This window comes from Pleurodeles waltl, chromosome 2_1 (genome assembly GCF_031143425.1).
Source record: "Pleurodeles waltl isolate 20211129_DDA chromosome 2_1, aPleWal1.hap1.20221129, whole genome shotgun sequence".
Lineage (NCBI taxonomy): Eukaryota > Metazoa > Chordata > Amphibia > Caudata > Salamandridae > Pleurodeles > Pleurodeles waltl.
Window position 1 is genome coordinate 285,632,659 of NC_090438.1, and position 15,153 is coordinate 285,647,811.

The 15,153-nt window shown below is 42.6% G+C and overlaps 1 protein-coding gene across 1 annotated transcript in view; it reads right to left on the reverse strand.

Moving 5' to 3' along the window:
* LOC138263749 (integrator complex subunit 6-like) overlaps positions 1-15,153 on the reverse strand; it is a 191,281-nt gene that overhangs the window by 25,163 nt on the left and 150,965 nt on the right. The window contains exons 9-11 of the mRNA XM_069212486.1: positions 10,173-10,305; positions 8,241-8,335; positions 2,607-2,717 (exon numbers count right to left, since the gene is read on the reverse strand). Coding sequence (XP_069068587.1) covers positions 2,607-2,717; positions 8,241-8,335; positions 10,173-10,305 — 339 coding nt within the window. The remainder of the gene's footprint in view (positions 1-2,606; positions 2,718-8,240; positions 8,336-10,172; positions 10,306-15,153) is intronic.

The following is a 15,153-nucleotide window of genomic DNA, read 5'->3' on the forward strand; positions in this document are numbered from 1 at the left end:
TTCAAGGTTCAAGGCTTGTGGGGATTGTCACAGGCAGATAGATGGCTGTGTCTGTTTCCCACTTGGTTTGTCTCTGGTACCATCGCAGCTTTTCTTTCTGCATCATCTCTGTGACAACCACTAAAACTTCCCAACTGTTGGTCGCCTAAGGCATTGACATTGGAGCATGGGTAATTAGTGGTATGCACAGTACTTTTTATAGACATACAACTCTAATGTTAGAGTACCAGTACTCTTACACCAGAAATGTTTGACCATTTAAAGCACTGGTGGATGCAGGATGTCATTATGCCCATTAGCTTTCCCACTATCCTCATTATCAGAGATTGTCCCTTTTGCTATAGCAGAGTTTGCTCTGTCAGTGCCAGGATCTTCTTTGTAACTGGAAAAGCTTTGGTCTCCCTTGAATTTAGCCTCACCCACATTAAGGTCTTCTCTCTCCCTGGGACTAGAGTTTATTTCTCTAGGTTCATTGAGAAACCTAATCTGTGGAGTGTTTTCATCATAGTGTCTATGTTTTCCGGGCACTGTTTGAACATCTTCGACCAGGTGGGGAAAGATATATATCCTCTGCCTACTCAAATGTATGGCACCATTGTGATGCATTGTGCAAAAACCCTTTGTGCATGTTTCAGCACAAAAGGGAGCACATGAATTGTTAATATATTTTCTCCACTGTGAACCTCACCAGCTGCTTGTGGCCACTGTTCATCGGCACAAGCAGGTAGGCACTGTACAGATCTATGGTTGCAAAGTAGTGCTCTTTCTGCAGCCTCAGAATGACTTCTTGCAGCACGGCCACCTTGAATCCTCGTGTCTTGAGGAACTTGTTCAAGACAAGCAAGTCTCGGATTGGTCTGAGTGTCTTGCTTGGTGTCGGCACTAGGAAGAAAATGGATTAAACCCTATAATGTTTTTTCTCCTTTAGAGTGCTCTGGATTGCCTGTTTGCTTAGAAGGCTCTTGACCTGTTCTCTCACACTCAGACTGTTTGTTGGAGGCTTTCATTTCAGTTCTATGCAATAGACATGCCATATGGTGCTCGCTGTCCATTTTTCAATGATAATACCCTCCTGGAGGAACCTCCTCGATTCTTCCCCCTACTGCTGTTGTTTGTAAAAGGGTACTAGTGGTTAGCCAATTGTTTGCTGGTTCTGACCCCTGCTGAATGTGAACTCTCGCTCTGGCACTTCCTTGAAAGGGCCGTCTTGGTGTTGTGGACTAATGCCACTGTGGTGGTGTACAGTGAGTGCTGTTCAGTGGTGTGAAAGTGGCATAAGAGTTCTCCTCCTCCTGCTGGTACTCTTCTCGTTGTGACTTCTTCAGAACTGTCCCTTGAATTGCAAGCTGGCCATCGACTTTGCAGTTTCAATTGTCTTTCTTCACTTTATGTAGGAATTTTTTACATTCCAAAAGAGGGTTTTACCCGTGATAGACTTATATAGCATAGCCAACTGTGCTTGCTGTTTAAAACCTAGCATCCTCAGCCAGGTGTGTCTCCTTAAGGTGGTGCCAGAGCACAACTCCCTGCTGGCTGTATGTGTTGCATCCAGAGTTGATTTAAGGCATGTGCTGGGGATGGTCTTTACCTCCTGGATCACTGCCTTCATCCCCTTCTCGTACTGGTGTGGGAAATGTTCCATCAACTCCTCTATCTCCTTTCATTGTTGGTGTAGGTACACCATCGTGCTGTGGCAACAATGACAGAGTTGATGCTGTATTGCCGATGGGGTCTTGAGAAGAGTGCCTGTATTATTTCTTGACCCTGGGAGTCACTGCTTTGGCTGGCTCCTTGAAGGCTTCTCACTCTTGGACCAAGTTGCTAGGAAGCCCTGGAAGGAATCGGTTCTTCCTCTTTCATTGTAGCAGTGTCTCAAGGAGGATATAGGAGCCAGATTGTCATCCAAGTGGACTCGATAAGTGTGAGCTGCCATCTGAATCAGAGCATTGTACACTGCAATGTCAAGAGAAACAGGGTAAGAAGGGTGGCAGGTCTTGAAGAGTAGGTATCAACCCCCTCTTCTGGGAAGTCAGTGTCCAGATCCTGCCACCCCTCATAACAGCTTTAATTCTTGGAAGGAGTACTGCTCAAAGTGACTTCCTTTTTGTTCCCCTTCCTTGTGGAAGATTCCCTCTTCTTAGAGCTCCTGCAACACAAAGAGCTGCAATTTAGTATGTTCTTCTTCACAGGCTTCCTGTCTCGGAGGCCTTAAGGAAGTCGTCAACCCCTTCTTCTTCTTTATGAGTGCTTCCATCTCGCAGTTGACACAGAATTCTTTCTTTTCAACATGAAGGCTTTCCTATATTGATGCTGAAACCTCTTTTGTTTGTGGATTCTCCCACTCCCACATTCTCCATTCCCTTTTGGAGTCAATGACAGTTCTAAAGGTGTACATGCAATAGGGTCTTTCAACAATTTACTTAGTGTATTTTCTCAGCTTCAGGATACCCGAATCTGTAAAAAGCTTTGAAATTGTCACATACTGTGGTGTTCACATATACCAAATACATACATAAAGACAACAAACTTTAGTTTAAGACATCTAGCTGACCACTATCAAATAAACGTATGCTTGACAGTTTATTTTAGTGTGAAAGCAAAATTACCTGCTGGCTGAGTTTCTTCAAGTAGCAAATAACACTGTAGCTTAGTCCACAATCTAGTTTATCGGGTACCAAATTTGGTGCCCCCATTACCCTTAGTACTTTCTTTAGTGGCTAGAAGAAAAACAAAAGATAAAACATTCAAAACAATAATACACATTAGTAAGCAAGGTCAAAACGTGTCTAGGTACCATAAATTGTTTAAAAGGAACAAAACTGAAACTGCAAACTTGTTTTCAAACAAAAATTATTTTGTGTCTCGTGTGTAACAGTGACATAACATACAATCAGAATCTGATCACTTTCGCAAACCACTAACATAAGAAACAAACTTTACAACTGCTAACCAAATGCAAGCTTATTCATATTGATATTTTAATATGTATGATTTGGCAGAGATTGAGGGGATTCAACTGTGAGTCAAGCTCATAAATTTATACCTGCTGTCTAGGGTGAAGAACCTCACCTCCTAGAGCAGTCAGAATATTCAAATTAAACTGCAATTGGCGAAGGAAATATGATTATCTACTGGAGATCTGGAAAAAGACAAGTGGCTAACCCAATGCAAAGCAAAAGCTCATCCCTCCCAAGGCTGGAAAAAGCAGTCTCCGAGCAGGCCCTTCATGTGCATGGTCTTGAGCCAAAGGCATTACTCCCGGATCCCCTGACAATAAAGACTTTAATCTGTAGAAAAAAAGCCATATCCTCTCAGTTTTCTCCAGTAGCCACCGAGTCTTCGGCTAGTCCATGTGAGACATCTGTGCTCCTGCCAAGATCTACTTGGAAATGTCATCTGAAGTTACAGAGCTCCAGATCCCTGTTGGAATATTTGATATATGAAAATCTTGCCATTTGTTATGCATTGATTACTCTCTGTGATGGACATACTGATAAAGATCTTCAACAGGGGCAACTTATCTATCATTGGAAGAGCCTATTATGAATGAAAGCAGATTGGCACATCTTACAAAAATCATGCAAGGACTTCAACCACAATAGGTTTCAGCAGCCTGAAAAGCTTAGCATGCTACCTGACTTCTGAGACAATCTCTTTGCCGAAATCACAGATTAGGTCCCCTCCTCAAGCTTTGCATTTAAATTTGACAGAATATTATGCCATTGGCACATTTTTATGGCTTGCTTTGAATCTCCCTTCAGAACGGAAATGCATGTTTTCAAGATTTGTTCACCAATTTCAGCTTTAATGAGTTTGTTAAATGTCTTGGCCAGTAGTCCTGTGTATTGAAAGCGGAGTAACTCAAGAATAATGTGAAATCGAGGCCCATAGACATCTGAGTGATGAAGTAATGGTAGATTGGGGGGTATTCCCGTTAATAGTGGCATTTCAAAGTATAGTAGTACCCTAAGATTTTGCTAATTTTTTTTTTAGGACAAGTGGGTAGGGTAGGCAAATATGACCCACTGAGATGGGATGAACAGGGCCAAAAAGCAAAACATCTACCCCTAGATGTGATAAGGCACAATCTCTAGACACTGGATCTCTAGCTGGAAAGCGAAGGAGCACTGAACAGGCGCAACCATCCAATGAATGATACAGGTGTTTACATAAGGCAGGACACAGGCAGTCTCTAGAGTGTGAGGAAGTAATGATACCTGAATACATCTTCAATTTGTACCTGAATTGCAAGAGGGTCAGAGCTGTAGAGAGTGGTTGTAGATTTTGTTAGCATAAATGGAGAAGGCCTGCCTTCTGTTTTTCTCTCTTTTGTATCTACTTGTCTTTGATTTGGCAATGTCCTGGTTCTAGGTTTTGTAGTGCCCACTTGGCCAGGTGTGTTAGGATACTGTTTCTAGTGACCTTGTAAGTGATTCAGCTGGTGTCGAATACGATGAAGGCCTGGAGGGGAAGGACGTCTAGTTCCTTCAGCATTTTGATGATGTAGTCAGACATTTTCATGATCCTTGATTAGTGAGTCGCAGTATGTAGTGTGTTTTTGTAGGGTTACAAGGTAGTAGTAGGGAGGCATAGCATTACGTCTATTGCTTGCACTATTGGCACCGTGGCCTTCACTATCACTCTGAAATCAGATTCTGGAAAGAAGGATGTCATATTCTTCTGGAAGGAGAACAGGCACAATGAGGTACTGGTTTTCTGAAAATGTGTTCTTTTGATGCAAAGCCTGTGCTGAATAATGCACCCAACCAGATTTAGGTTGCTTATATTCTGTTTCAGAGCGCATCTGGCTTGGCAGTTCAGGCTGGACTTTTCCTATTGAAGCAGGGTCAAGACTGATTTGAGTATGGCTGGGTTCAAGCTGAGGTGGGATGGTCAACAAAACAAAAATGGGTTGGGATGTTACATGAGAGATTGTAAGTGGTTAGACAAATTGCAAGAGTTCATTCCATTACCTTTACTGTGTTTGATGTACTGCCCTGAGTGGCAAGGGCATGCCCAGACGTGGGTCCTGTGCTCACTGTGCCACAGGAACCAAGCTATACCTGGCTGATGACCCCTTATCAGGGCAAAACTAGTCCTAGGTTGCATGTGTTCCGGTTCAGTGAAGACCTGGTCTGGCAGTTTGGGCTGGACTGTTCTCATGAGGAGCAGGTTCAAGGCTGATTAGCGTATGGCTGGGTCGAAACTGAGGTGGCGTGGTGAGAAAAAGAAGGATGGGTTGTAATGCTACCCCAAGCGATTGCCAGTGGTCAGACAAATTGCAAGCATTCCTTCTATCACCTATGGCGTGTTTTTAAGTGTGGAGTGTCAGGAAGACCCATGAATGACTGAGTCCCTCCACCTGTTTGGGAGTGTAGTCTATGTATTGGATGTTATAGCCTGCAGAGATTAAGATGTCAAGGAAGTAAAATGAGCCTATTTGAACCATGTTTCTGTGCATCCAGGCTTCAGCGTGTTCTCTGATGAGTATGATTTGAAATGTTTGTGGTAGTCTTTGTTTTGGTGAGATGTATGGGAAAGAGGTTGTTTGTGTTAGAAGTTCAGGAATGGTGTTTGCGTACTCTAAGTATGAGTATGGGTACGTGGAGTGATGTACCGTATGTGAGGCACAAGGACCAGATGGCTTAGCAAAGGGGCAGTGTCTGATCCAAAGAGAACAAACCAGTGATACCCTTGTCTTTACAGCTTATTTTAGTTTCTTGCCTTCAGTTGCACCCTCAGGGAAGCAGACTGTTTCATGGATGTGGGAAAGCAACTTTTCCTAAATTGGTCCAGGAGAATTATTTACTATTCGAACTCCAGTCCTGTGATATTTTGGGGAAAGTACGAAAATCCCCAAGTATTTTAAAAGGGATTGAAAAATTGTAATTTTATATTGTCTGGAGGTGCTCCCCCCAGGGCAATGTTCAATTCAAAATACTACGGTCTTTAAACACCAGGGTGATGGAACACCCAGGATACTGCGAATTTAAGAAAGACCAGCAGATGCAGGTTGGTGGAGGTCACACAGCCAATGTGTGCTGGGTGGTGCTGGTGGGCGGGGAAGCCTCTGGTGCCACTCTATGGCTCTTTTGATTTGAACAGATGGCAGGAACAGGTTTCGGTAAGGGAATTGGTAGAGGGTTGACTAGCCATGCACAGGTATGGTTGGGGTATGAATTGAGCTTCTTGTGCTGCTGATTTGGCTCTTTTGACCCATCTGTATGTTTGGAGGAAGGGCTTACTAACAGGAGACTGGTTATTTAAGTGTGGCACATGCCTTTGTGTGCAGTTCAGTGTAGAAACTGAAAGGGCCATTGTATAGAACAAACCGCATGTCTTAACTCCTCTAGATAAAGTATCCCTTCATATCCCTTCATACGCTGTAAACAAAGTCATTAGGACACAGGAAAGGGCATCTAACTTTTTCATGTATGGAGTATGGATACCCTGAAAATGCTGCGTGTTCACATTTTCAGTTGATTGTTCACTTTTCTGTTTCTCAAAGTGCCTCTACTACTGTGTTCTGATTAAGGGGTAAAGTTTTTGCCATTAATTTTGTAGTCTGAATAAACATTTCAACTAACCATATGTTTATTATATTACTGAAATATACAAATAAATAGCAACTGAACTTAAGTGTAGGTTAAGCATAAAGGACACAGACCCCCAAATTAAATGTTTTATGCATGTTTTAATGCAGAAGTCAGTTCAGTGAATGAACCTGAGAAATCATTGACAAATATGTGCAAAAATAAATCTCATAATTGTCCTCTATCACAGTGATAACGACAAACCTCCAAGGGAGGTTTCATGTTTTTAACGTTTCAAATAAAATAAGGGGAAATGCTTTTACAAAAGGGTATTTGGCGAAAGAGTCAAGAGGGAACCATCTCCAATTACGTAGAATAGGTCTGCCAACAAATCATCCATTTTCAGAGGGGTAAAATGGAAAGGTATACCCTCAACACTCCCTCCTCCTTCCAAATGAACACTTCAACTCAAACAACAGCCTCTACACACACAATTGCGTAGAAGTGCTCACTTCAGCACCCCTCACCTTAAACAAACACACTCCACAGTCCAAATGACTGACAACCAATCAAGTCAGCATGCATTAAGGGAGAACAATGGAACAGAAGCATACTCCATTCACAGAACATAAAAAACCTTCTTTTAAAAATTTAACATAATATAAAAAAAAGCTGATCAAGTCAAGTTATCTATAATGAGATTCAAATTATGTACAAGCGCACGACCACCTTTATTAAAATCTGCCAAGAAGAAAAACGTATGGAAATGTCCACAAACATGGCAATTAAATCCCGGCTAAGGCTGATACAACTTAAGATCCTGCCCTGTGTACTATGACAGGGTTCGCCTACACAAATTCGGAAGAGCGGAGTCTCCCAACTGTGTTCGATGTGGGGCAGAATGGAGGATATTCATGCATACACTTTAGGATTGTCCCAGTATACAATCATGGTGGTCTGAAATATTGGGAGTTGGCATGGTATTGGAGGAAAATATCCCTGCAGACCCTATGTATGTCCTCCTGGGTATACTTACAGATGTAGATGTTCCGTAACCTAAGTTCCTTTTTAGCAAACTTGGCTTAAAGGTGGCCAAAAGAGACGTGGCCAAGTATTAGGGAGTCCCAGAGCAGCCTACCATTAGGGAATGGAAAACAGGGATGGACTTATACATGGCAGCCTAAAATGTCACATCCAAGGCCTGAGGATGCCCAGAGAAGTTTCATAAGGTGTGGGGTCCTTGGAGAAAACATTATGGTATGGCATAGAACTGGGGGAAGGGAGGAAAGGCCCCATTTGACGCAGTCCCAATAACATATAATAGAAGACTGCCTTGTGCGACACATTGCCCGATACCTGGTTGATAGCTAGGAACAAACTGAGTTACACTGTAACATTGCAAAATTGAGCAAATGCATCTCCATTCCAATATAGTTGTTGTAGGTGCGTTGTTGAGCACCATGTATTGCTTGATGAAAAAAATCCAATAAAAATATTGAAAAAAAAAATCCACACACAAATATTACTTGACAAAACAATGGCAGGTCCCTTAGATAGTGATCCTTTATTCAGCTGGCTTAACCCCTATATGGATTAAGGGTCTATGCATATTGTTGTTGGCAAAAATTGAGACCCATATTACATATTGTTTAAATACACACAGATCAACAACATTTATGGCTGATATAAAAATATAAATGTACATACCAACAAAAAGTAAGGAGGTATTGTTTTCAAGTAGCAGTCAAACGCCTGACGCCACTTAACATCTGGTTTGAGTTTGTGCACTTTAAACAAATCATCTGAAGCAAAATACAGAGATCGAATATAATTATCATTTCCGTTATCAAACAGCCTAACATAATGATAGATATGTACTGAAACTAGCAAGCAATAGGGCAGTTAAAAAAGGGAACCAGGTATATGTGGCAACATTTTTAGTTTCCTAAAATTCACAGAGTGGATTGGACATAGAGCTATGAGCAAAATCATTTTTCAATCTCTATTTTTCATGCGTGCAACTACAATTGGCCTCTGTAGTCTGAACAGCTCAATTCTTTTTTTTAAATAGCATAAAACAGTGGTTCCCAACCTGTGGTCCAGGGGGCCCGCTAAGCCTCTTCAGGGGGTCCGCGACTCTTCAGAAAATTATATAATATTAACAGATTAGTTCCCCAGCTTTCAGTATTGACTCAATGGGGTATCCCCGGATTCCATTAAGGATTCAGTGGGGATCCCCGGTTTCCAGTTATGATAAAGTGGGGGTCCACAGAAGTCAAAAGGTGGGGAACCACTGGCATAAAATGTAGAGTAGAAAACTATCAAAGTAATATGCAGTAGTCTTTTTTTCTAGTCACTGATATATCATAATAAGTATCAAATTATACACAAACCATTTAGCCATAACAGTTGTTCTCAACCAGTAATTTTCTAACAATCTAAAATGATCTCGAGTCCCACATGAAGATCAACACATAAAAAGGATGCAGTGGCGGCCAGCAGCTTTAGGAGGGAGGGGGCCGGGTGGGAAGCACATACAGACACACACTCATTCTTTCACACACAGACACGCATGCACGCACATCCATCAACAACACTCCTACCATTCAAACATGCATGCACGCACCAAACATTCATTTTAAAAGATCACACACACTCATTCTTTCACACTCACACACGCACGCACATCCATTAACAACACTCATAACACTCAAACATGCACATGCGCACCAAACATTAAAATTAAAACATCACACACACACACTTACCTTCAGCCTCCAGGTTCCAGGAGGCTTGGGACTGCTGCCTGAGGGAAGGCAGCAGTCCCAGCCTCGTTACAGAGTGGGATGGGGTCAGTGAGACTGCTGACCCCACCCCACTATGTGACGAAGTGTCACTGACTGACACTCGCCCTGGGCACTTCAGGGCTTAAACCTGAAGCGCCCAGGGCGAGTGTCAATGGGTGCCGCTTTCCTCGTCACCCAGGGGAGGGCCTCGAGGCACCTTTGCTGAGCCAAGGAGGTCACGCACATAGGAGCTGTGACCTCCTCAGCCCAGCAAAGTTCAGATCAGGCAGCCAGGAGTTTGCGCAAATCGCGCATGGCTCACTCCTGGCTGTCTGAGCTGAAAATGATGAGTGTCTGTCAGGCTGGCCTTTGTTAAGCCTGACAGACACACTTCATGAGGGGCAAAAGGTGGGGGGCGCGGCCCCTCAGCCCTAAAGGACGGGCCACCACTGAAAGGATGTCAAAAAATGAAAAGACAGCTTTCCAAACATGCTTGGTCTGCATTTTGTAGTATTATCGTAGTACGACTGCAAAAATTATTATAAAGTGCTATTCACAAACTGCACTTTTGTAGTAACTTACACTTTTGTTTTCTATTGGAAGGTGTTAGTGGTTGCCAGTGTTTAGGCATGTGTAGTGCTGCACTTACTACAAAAGTGCAGTTTGTGAATACCAAAAAGTAGTAAGCTTACTCAAAAGTGTAAACTTATTCAAAAGTGTATCAGGCTCATACTATCTCTCAGAACGTAAGCTGGTAACTCAGCCAAGTTGTGGCTCTTTAAATTGAGAACACTTGAACATTTCTTTAGTCATCCATCTTAAATTAAGAAACATTGCATGCATTGTAATGTACCTAGCAGAGGCAGCAGCACCGGATAGTTATACGGCATTACAAAAAGGTTCACACAGGTTAAAGTAGTGCTTGCTTTTAGATAGCCAAACGGATGTCCAACTTCACTATATTTTCCACTACTGGTCACAAATACCTGAAAAACAAATCAACAGAAGTTGCGTAATCAAAGCTGGAAATTCCTCCTATGAATATATTTTTTTTATTTTAATGCATGCCCAACACCAGAAAGGCATTAAACAAATGACATCAAGTAACACAAAGGAAGCCCCATCAAGAGAACACAATTTCAGAATATACAAGATAAATAGTAGTCCGTCCCTTTGAAACACAAGTAGATCTTCAGCAACAGATGATCTGTGGGTCATAATCAGCGTCTCAATTTCAAACTACCCATGCCTCAATGGAATGGAACACTCTTCTCCTTTCTTCTTTGAAGGCTTGATAACGTTAACACTGAAACTGCAAGGCACCAGGGCGGACACAGACCAACAGAGAAATGCTCATGTGCAATGAATAATGTACATACTTTGACCTTTTCATTTCCAGTTAACTGTTAGGCTAGATAGAGCATTACTATTCAGATATTCATAAACCAGGTAAAGAATTCTCTACATTCCTGGAACAGGCAACAGACCAAATATTCAGAATGAGGATATATGAATCGAACATTACTACCTGAGGTATGAGGTATGTTTTGCAGCAGCTAGTGCCTATAAAATATATTTGTGGGAAGCCCCTTTTACAAGCATTACACACCTTCAAATGTCTTCATCTCGAAATATGACCAAATGTAGTTAAATAATTTTGGCTCAACTATGCCTAAAGAGAGCAATCAGTATTTCCCAACAGGTCACTCCATTAATCTGTGATCCTTTGTGAGATTGTTGTCCCTTCAGACTCCTATGAAAACATTTTCAGTCTCAATTATACAGCAGTGAAAACCAACCTAAAGGTCCCTCAAAAGAAGCCCCACTTTGCCACATGGACATTATCTGATCAAATCAAAAACTCATTTTTTCCGAAAAGGATCAAAATAAAACACCAGCTCACACACCTAAAAGTATTCAATGAAGAAAAGGTATACAACAAGTGAAAGTAGAGAAAGACAATCAGGATGTTCAAACAAGAATTGCCATTCTTTTTGAAGCTTCTGGTAACTTACATTTATTATGCCTTTAATAACTTAAAGGCCGCAACTTCAAGTTTAGTGGATAATTCCAACCCTTGTCCAAACTGAACATAGGGATTGTCACGCTGTGTTTTGCTTGGAACAGGGGTTGCTTAGAGTATCCTGTAAATATCTTACCCTGAGGTAATGTGGTAAATACCTTTTCCAATCAACTCAGAATCAACTCTGGATGAGGGCCTTAGTCTTTGTAAGTAGGAGGTTTATTGAAATTATGTTCCTTTGCTGTGCACAATCAAATATTCTTCACTCTTTCCGAGCTCTCCAGAAAATAGCAATCCCTCATCTAATCCTTTTTTGAGTGTGCATCTGGGTTGATTTAAGGAAGTCTCCCCTAGTCCTGAGGGAATCAGCATTTACCCGGCAAGGTCCATGGTGGGTTCTATCATTTCCCACTAAGGTTCCATTACATCAGGTGCTACTGAACTCCAGTTGGATAAACATTTGTCAATTGAACTTTCCAGGGATAGCTATGTTTTTTAAAATTCCTTTTTATTGGTTTTAGATTCAAACAGAAATCAAAAAAGTAATAGAAGGTACAATAAAGGCATAACCTCACTGTGGCTGTGCACTTAATACAAGCAATCTGGAGAGACAGATGATGTGTGATTAGCTCCACTGAGTGCAGCCCCCGTCGCAGTGGTCATTTCGGGCTCGCTCCCATATCTCTTCTGTAGTCCTTCCAAGGGGACCACACCTTCTCCCATTTCCCGTGGCATCCTCTATTCCTATGGATCGTCTTTTCTGCAAGCATGCACCAATCCATATTTGTCTTTCAGTCTTGCAATGCCAGGGCTTCCGCTGCCCCCCCACATTTGCCCAATGTTCCACTTTGCTACTCCAAGCCAGAGCTTATTGTATGTTGTGTGTAGGAAAGTCCCCACCTCACCAAAGTCCCTCAAGCAAATTGCTGTAGGGCAGCTGCCCACGGTCTGGAGGGGGTTTGAGAGTAGTAGGAGTGGTAGAGTATGTGGAGTTGAACTGAACATAACCCTGACTTGATGGCAATATCCCTGTACACTCCCATGGCCTCCTTCCCATTCCCATTTAGCCTTGAGTGGGTGTAGGGTGTCTGGAGCATTGTGGGTTCATTTTTTATAGATTAGGGAGCTGGCCCCTTTATGGAGTGGTTCTGAGAGTGTGAGAAGTTTTCTATCGTCGTGCTCCTTGTTATGCGTAAAGCTAGGGCATTTTTGAGCTGGATATATTTGTAGGTCTCTGACTGCACAAGTGGATATTGGTAAATGGTGCATCTTGCTTCCATACATCCCCTAATTTAGTGATGCCAATGATGTTCCATTTCTCAAAATCCTGGAGTGTGCCCACATCCACCAGCATATCGCCTGACCACAGGGGATTGGGGGTCATTTCAGACAGTCAACCTTTCCATCTCAAATAAGAGATAGCTGCCCTCCATGCGTGAATCACTGTTCTAGCATGCACAGGTAGTGTCTGTGCTTTTGTGGCTTTGTAGGGGGGCCCCTGGTATCCTTCCCTACCCCATGATAGTCACTCTAGCTGAACATTCGGTTCATCCCATGTCGCATATGCCAAGCCACTGATGACAGTGAGCTGAGTAGCCCAGGGATAGCTAAGTTGAGCTGTTATTGCTTGTTATGTTATGTAAACTACTAGGTTCTACACTATGCTGAGTTCTCACTGTGGTGCACTGGAATTGTTGGCATCAGTTAACAGAAGTTGTGGTGCTTCAAAGACTATACAATCTCACCATTTGATTCACACCAGTTAAGCACCCCCTCACAAAAAAGTGCGGCTGCATGTGTTTGTAGTGAACAGATTTCCCCTGTCATCCACGGCCTCAATGCACACTGCTCTGTAACTACCACCCAAAGGTCTCCATGCAACGTTTGCTGTATGAGAAGACAGGCTGCACAGTTTACCCAGCACAAGGCAGTGTCCAATGAAAACAGTAAGAGTTAAAAAAATGTCCAAGCAGAACTTTGTCTTTTTCAGAAACACGACTTACTATAAAATAAATGAATGAATGAATGAATTAAAGATTCGTATGTAGCGCGCAGTTACTCCAGCAGTGTCCCAGTGCAACTGAGATGAGAGATTACATTTTGCTATGCATCTGACCAAATATTTTTCAAAGAGCACCTCCTGCATGGAACCTAACGCTCATATTTCTGAATACTTAGATTCTAGGATGCTGGCCTGGTATGTGGTGAGTACCTAAGGTACTTACACCTTATACTAGGTATCCCCTAATAGTATAGTGTAGGCAGTGTCTAGAAGCCAGGCTCTCTAGAGGTAGCTGTGGATGAGCAGCGAAGGCTTATTTAGGAGACATGCAAATCTCATGCAATACCACTGTAGTCACACAGCACTCTCAGTGTTATGAAAATAATGGGTCTTTATTACAGTAACACAGTACCAAAACACTAGTTAGGCAACCTTCCAATAGGAGGTAAGTAAACACACTGAATATGTACACTAGTTATCAGAAACAGACACAAAAAGTGATAGAAAACATTACAAATGCAGATAGACAATATTGACCCTAGGGGGAGCCCAAACCATATGCTAAAAAATGGAATGCGAACACATGACCCCCACCTAGGTGAGTGGAATGTGTAGAGGGGAGCTGGGGGTACTAGGAAACCCCAAAGGTAAGTACCACAGTGCTCCCTAGCAACCAGGAGGAAAGGAGTAAATTACTAGGTTTTCCCTAAACCACCCAAAAGAAAGACAATTAAGAAAATGCAACACCCAGACAAGACTGCAAGAAACCAGTGGTGGATTCCCGAAGAGGAAGACCTGTGGAAGAGGGTGACCAGGTCCAGAAGTCACAGAAGAGTCCAGGACTTACATATATTGCATGCAGTGTTAGGAGACATGTTTTATTTTTGTCTGCACCGAGACATTCAGCCTGCAATGGAAGCCTGTCATGTGCTTGGTGAGGGGTCCCTTAGGGTGGCACAATTTGTGCTGCAGCCCTCAAGGACCCTCTTTAACACCTCAGTGCCAGATCTCTTTCCCAAAGCTGCACAGTTGTTTCCCCAATTGGGAAAACCATTAACACCCTTTGTAAGTCCCTAGTAAATGGCACATGTGGTACCTAGGGCCTGGGGTACTGAAGAGGGTCCCTAAGGGCTGCAGCACAAATTGTGCCACCCTAATGGATCCCTCGCCAAGAATATGACAGGCTGCCCTTGCAGGCTGCGCGTCATGCTGCCGAAAAAAGTGAAAACATAACATGGCACACAGCCCATGTGCCATGTCCCCTAACACACTATAAGGAACAAGGGTCCCTAAGCAAGAAATCAGTAATATCTAATACACCAGGGAAATAACACAGGGAGCGTTAAATTAACATCCTTAAAATATCACTTGCTGGATGTGAAATGAAAGGGTAAGATTTTCAAGGAAGAGAGTAAAAATAAAATCTATTGAACGAGCACCCCTCACCTCCGTTCAGCTCGTCATCATTTCATGCAGTGGAGCTCGTCTTACTCTCTGCCACTTACTGTTATACTGATGTTTACAACACCACCTTGAGGTCTGGGAATATAAATCAACAACTTTTCCAACTATGGCCTTTGCTCACTGTGCAAACTGCAGCATCATCTGGTGCAACTTTGATGCTCTGTGTCTTTTATGGGGTTTACACCATACCTATTAAATAATAAGAATCAATCGGTCTATTGTGGCACCCACCCATGTTTTTTATGCAGCATGGGGACCCACCAATCGAGAGGGATAATTGGTTGGAAGCTTTTGAAAATGACCTAATGGCACTTGAAGGCACAAATGTTTTGCCGCTCAGAAAGA